The sequence below is a fragment of the Suricata suricatta genome, chromosome 17, assembly GCF_006229205.1.
Source record: "Suricata suricatta isolate VVHF042 chromosome 17, meerkat_22Aug2017_6uvM2_HiC, whole genome shotgun sequence".
In the NCBI taxonomy this organism is placed as follows: Eukaryota; Metazoa; Chordata; class Mammalia; order Carnivora; family Herpestidae; genus Suricata; species Suricata suricatta.
This window is the reverse complement of record NC_043716.1, coordinates 1,248,982-1,254,220: the sequence shown is the minus strand read 5'-3', so window position 1 is coordinate 1,254,220 and position 5,239 is coordinate 1,248,982. Positions and strand designations below refer to the sequence as shown.

General features: G+C 57.8%; 1 protein-coding gene across 1 annotated transcript in view; it reads left to right on the top strand.

Annotated features, from left to right (window-relative positions):
• Positions 1-5,239, top strand: part of RABEP1 (rabaptin, RAB GTPase binding effector protein 1) — a 121,816-nt gene continuing 116,577 nt past the window's right edge. Inside the window, exons 1-2 of the mRNA XM_029928778.1 lie at positions 1-112; positions 472-602. Coding sequence (XP_029784638.1) covers positions 473-602 — 130 coding nt within the window. The 5' untranslated portion in view covers positions 1-112; position 472. The remainder of the gene's footprint in view (positions 113-471; positions 603-5,239) is intronic.

The following is a 5,239-nucleotide window of genomic DNA, read 5'->3' as shown; positions in this document are numbered from 1 at the left end:
TTCGAACTCACGACCCAGAGACTGAGCTGGCCGGGCGCCCCTCAAATTGTACCCTTTCAAGATGGGCAACTCATTTTATGTCAGTAATAGCACCAGAGGACTGCTGTTAAAGGTGAGTCTGGCCAGGAGGGTGGAGGTCAGGCTGAGGGGCGGTGGGGGTGGGGCTGGGGGCAAGCGCTATGCAGGGGGGGGGGGGGGGGGAGCAGAGCGTGGTCAGGAGGTGATGGTGGATTCCAGAGCTGTGATTTGGTAAATCAGAGCTGGGGCAAGGAAGGCCTTGGGGCTTGACAAAAATACCTCACTAGTCTGCTTCTGCCAGAGCTGGGTTCCTGCCCCCCCAGAGCCCCGCATGGACAGGTTCTCCTGGCTGGAGGGGGTCCCCATCCTGCCCGGCCCCGCCTCCAGGGCCGACTGAGCTCACCTCCTGCATCGCCATCCTCTCTAACGTCACCTCTGACCTTGCCTCTGCAGGATGGCCCTGCGATTTGCTTCAAGGAGCCTGGCGTCCGTGCCCCACCTTCCTGCCCATGTGCCCGTGGACCTGGTCCCCGCCTCAGCTCACTCCCGAGATGCCACGAGATGCCACTGCGGCCCTGATTCAGGTGACAGAAAGCTAAATGTAACCGTGGCCGCCCGGCGGGCTGGCTGGCTTCCTAAGCCCTCAGTGGCTCCCTGACCTGTGGGGCGGCCCTCAGGGCTCAGTCACAGCTGGCATCGCCCAGAAAGAGGGCGTGTGGGGGGCAGGGGGCAGCATGTGGTCCAGGGGAGACGGGGGCTGAGCCCCAAGTGGGGGGCAAGGCTGAGAGCCGGGCCAGGGACGGGGTCCCTAAGGGATGGGTTCTGTGTCAGGCACACCCTCCCCTGGGGGATCTTTGGGGGTCCGCCACTGACATCCGAATCAGAACAGGACCGGCCCAAACCAAGTGCCCCCTTCTGTCCCCTTTTTGTTCATTCGGGCAGCAATATTTACTAGGGCCTTGACTCACATCCTGCTTTTAAGGAGACCAAAATACCACATCCCAAAGTACAAACGCTCTGATAAGGTCCCTCAGCGGGTGTTGGGCCCAGCTCTGGGAGGGGAGGGGCCAGGGAAGGTTGCTGGAAGACCGTCCATCCAGACTCAAGTCCCGAAGGGCTGGGAAGGGCTGGCGGGAGTACAGACGGGGAGGTGGCCAGGCAGGAAGGGACTCTAAGGAGTTTGGATACTGGGACCTCAGAGTGAGGGGAGCGCAGGGCCTGGGACAAGGTGCGGGGGACTGGGACAAGGCCAGGAGGTGGCAGGACCCTACCTGCCTGGCAACCGAGTGCCTGGCTGTGTGAACAGACAGAACAGAACGGAAGCAGACGGCAGATCCAGAGGACAAACTGGCGGCTGCCGGGGGTGAGGAGGGTGGGGAGGCTGCCTTCGGGCCTGAGCAACGGGGGCCTGACCAAGGTAAAGGGTCCACGGGGAACACGGGGACCACCGAGCTGAAGGCAAACAGGCTCGTGAAGTGGCCCAGCTTGGAAGAGCCCCAGGCCCTAACTAACCAATGGCTACTGACCACCAGGCACAGCGACCCATAAAGGGAAGGTTCTGTGGGTTCCCATACTCCCTGCTCGGCCCCGTCAGGGTGCCCCCCACCCCCGCCGCCTCGGGGCAGATAGCGTCTCTTGGCTTCCGGCTCTCTGCCCTGGCAAGGTGTACTCAGTAACACTTGTTTATTTTGAGAGAGAGAAAGAGCAAGACAGAGTGTGAGCAGGGGAGGGGCAGACAGAGAGGGAGACACAGAATCCGAAGCAGCTCCATGCTCCGAGCTGTCAGCACAGAGCCCGACGCGGGGCTCAAACCCACGAACCAGGAGATCATGACCTGCGCCAAAGTCAGAGGCTTAACCGACTGAGCCATCCAGGTGCCCCTTAATACATTTTTGTCTCTTTTCCTCCGCCCTGGGTGAATTCTTTTACCTCCCAGGCCGCCGGCCTCCGCCTGATGGAACGGCCCACGGTGCGGGGGAGACAGGTGACATAGGGAGAGGTACAGACCTCTAGGTGTAAGATGAAGAAATCGTGGGACGTGGTGCCCAGCATAGGTCAGTAATAGTGAAGTCACTGCGGGCGGCAGGCGGTCTCAAGGCCCCACGGAGAGCGTCTCTGACGGATAAAGCACCGACGCCCTGTGTTGGCTCCGAATGGAGAACAAAGAAGGAGGCAAGGGAGTTGGAGGTGGGGGGACCAGCAAGGAGGTCCCTGGAGCTGGGCGCTTGCAGGGGACATTCTGAGATGCGGATGAGGCAGTTCGATTTTCCTGTGAGCCGCTGGCCCTAGGAGGGGCCGGGATTGTCCTACCCTCTTTAGAAGTGGGAAACTGATGCTCCGCCGCCGAGTGTATTTTTTGATGTTTATTTATGTATTGAGTGTGAGAGAGAGCGAGCGAGCAGGGGAGAGAGGGAGAGAGAGCCCCAAGCAGGCTCCACACTGTCAGCGCGGAGCCCCACGTGGGGCTCGAACTCACGAACTGTGAGATCAGGACCTGAGCCGAAATCAGGAGTCAGATGCTTGACTGACTGAGCCCCCCAGGCGCCCCCCAAACCATTATTATTTTCTTAAAACAGACTCCCTACTGTCTGCGGGAGATGCTGTGAGTGGTGGTCGATAGAAACGTGTATTTCGAGCGTTCCTTTTGATAATTTCCCTCAGCCTCTCGCCCATTTGGCAGATTCTTTTTGTTCTTTCTGTCTGTCTGCCTTCCTTCCTTTTTTTTTTTTTTTTTAATCCAAAATCTGTCTCTTGGGTTAGTTCCCCAGGCATGTTGACTCGGGTGCTTTGAGTGCTGCTTCCGTCGGAAGGAGCCTGGCTTTCCCTCCAGTGGCTGGCGCAGGGCGGGGGAGCAGCCCACACACAGCAGCGCCGTCTGCGCGGGGCTGACCCCGGGGGTGACTTGGCAGCAGCCCGGGCACTGCGCGCCCGAGAAGTAGGAGCTGGGGGTCCGCACCAGGCGCTGCGTCTTGTGCCTCCTCTTCTCCTCTTCCGGGGACGGGCGCAGGAGGCCCTCCGCGAGGGGCAGGTCGCCACCGCAGGGAAGGCTTGACGATTATTGTCAAACCAGATGAGGCCGCCATTGTTTTGGCCTCTAACGCAGCTGTGGAGGGACACCCCTGCCCGGCCCAGGACGCTCCTCCTGTCCCCCAGCACCCCCCACCACACGGGGGGAAGCATCAACCGAGTTTCCTTGTCCGGGGCTTGTACGGGCTCTGCTGGTGTATCTTCAATCCGTGTATCCCCGAAGCCACACGTCCAGCTCGAGAGGGCTGGGGTCCTGACACCTGGTCATATAAACCCGAGATCCGGCCGGCTGGGTCCCCCGAAGCTGCGATACGTCCCCCGATGCCGAGAGCAGGCCTCACGGCCGCCACCGTGCACCCCCACGCCCACAGCCGGGCCTCCGCCCCCGTCGCTCAGGGCCTGACCCCGCCCCCCCCCACCCAGCGCGCCGGTGCCAGGCCACACAGCATCCGCGGGCCCCGCGGGCCGTAGGCCGACCGTTTTAGATTTAACTCCCAATCGTCCCCCCGTGGATCATCTTGCCTGGAGATCTGGGCCAGGCCCTGGCAGCAGCTGTCTCTGCTGGAAGCTTCCAAGACGGGATCCTGGAGTCTCTCAAACCCTCCAGTGCCTTCTCCTGATGTTGAGAAAATACGCACCCCCCCTTCCTGTGCCCCCCAAGTGAGGACAATTGTATAATTTGTCTGAACCCAAACACAGTTGCAAATGAAAAGAGGCAGGACATATTTTATTGGTTATTGTACTTGGTTAAGGAATCTCCACACCCAGTGAGGGGGCTCGAATTCACAACCCTGAGATCGAGAGTCACACGCTCTTCCTACCGAGCCGGCCAGGTGCCCCGAGAGGGGACGTGTTTTAAAGGGCTTGTGTGACCAGTGTCAACTGGAGGAGTCCCAGGAAGGCCGGAGAGAAGGGCCTCTGGAGAGCGACGCTCCCTGTCTCATGCCCTGCAGCCCCACTTCACCGCCTGCCTTCTGGCTGGCACCCTGCTCGGGGCTCTTCTTTTCGGGGTCTTCACGCCCGTTGGTCCCCCCGACACCGCCGGAACACGGTTCTGCAGCTCTCCTCACGCTGATTGCATCTCATTACTCCATTCCTAGTTCAAACACCACCTCCGCAGAGAAACTCTCCTACCGCCCTAACTCGGGAGCGTCCTCACCCTCCTCCAAGTCCCCCCCCCCACCCGCATGCCACACATTCCCGCTGCACACGTTACCTCATGGTGTTTTCTCAAATAGCACTTATCACTGTGTGAAGCTGCCTTTTTATTTATTTATTTGCTTATATGTTACATGTTCTCCACTGAGAGTAAGTATTGTGAGAGCAGGAACATTTCCCCTTTCATCCGGTTACCCCTAGTTCCTAAAACAGTATATGTAGGTAGTGATCACTCTTTAAGTTTTGGATGGATGGATGGGTGATGAATGGATGATGGATGAATGGATGGTCGGTGGGTGGATGGATGGGTGGTCGGATGGTTGATGGGTAGATAATGGATAGATGGATGGATGGATGATGGATGATGGATGGATGGATGGATGGATGGATGGATGGATGGACGGATGGATGATGGATGGATGATGGATGATGGATGGATGATGGATGGATGATGGATGGATGATGGATGATGGATGCTGGATGGATGGATGGATGGATGGATGCTGGATGATGGATGGATGATGGATAGATGGATGGATGATGGATGGATGATGGATGGATGGGTGATGGATGATGGATGATGGATGGATGATGGATGGATGATGGATGGATGATGGATGGATGATGGATGGATGGATGATGGATGATGGATGGATAGATGGATGGATAGATGGATGGATGATGGATGGATAGATGGATGGATGATGGATGGATGATGGATGGATGATGGATGGATGGATGATGGATGGATAGATGGATGGATGATGGATGGATAGATGGATGGATGATGGATGGATGATGGATGGATGGATGATGGATGATGGATGGATGGATGATGGATGATGGATGGATGATGGATGGATGGATGGATGGATGATGGATGGATGCTGGATGGATGGATGCTGGATGATGGATGGATGCTGGATAGATGGATGGATGCTGGATAGATGGATGGATGATGGATGGATGATGGATGGATGGATGGATGGATGATGGATGGATGGATGATGGATGGATGGATGATGGATGATGGATG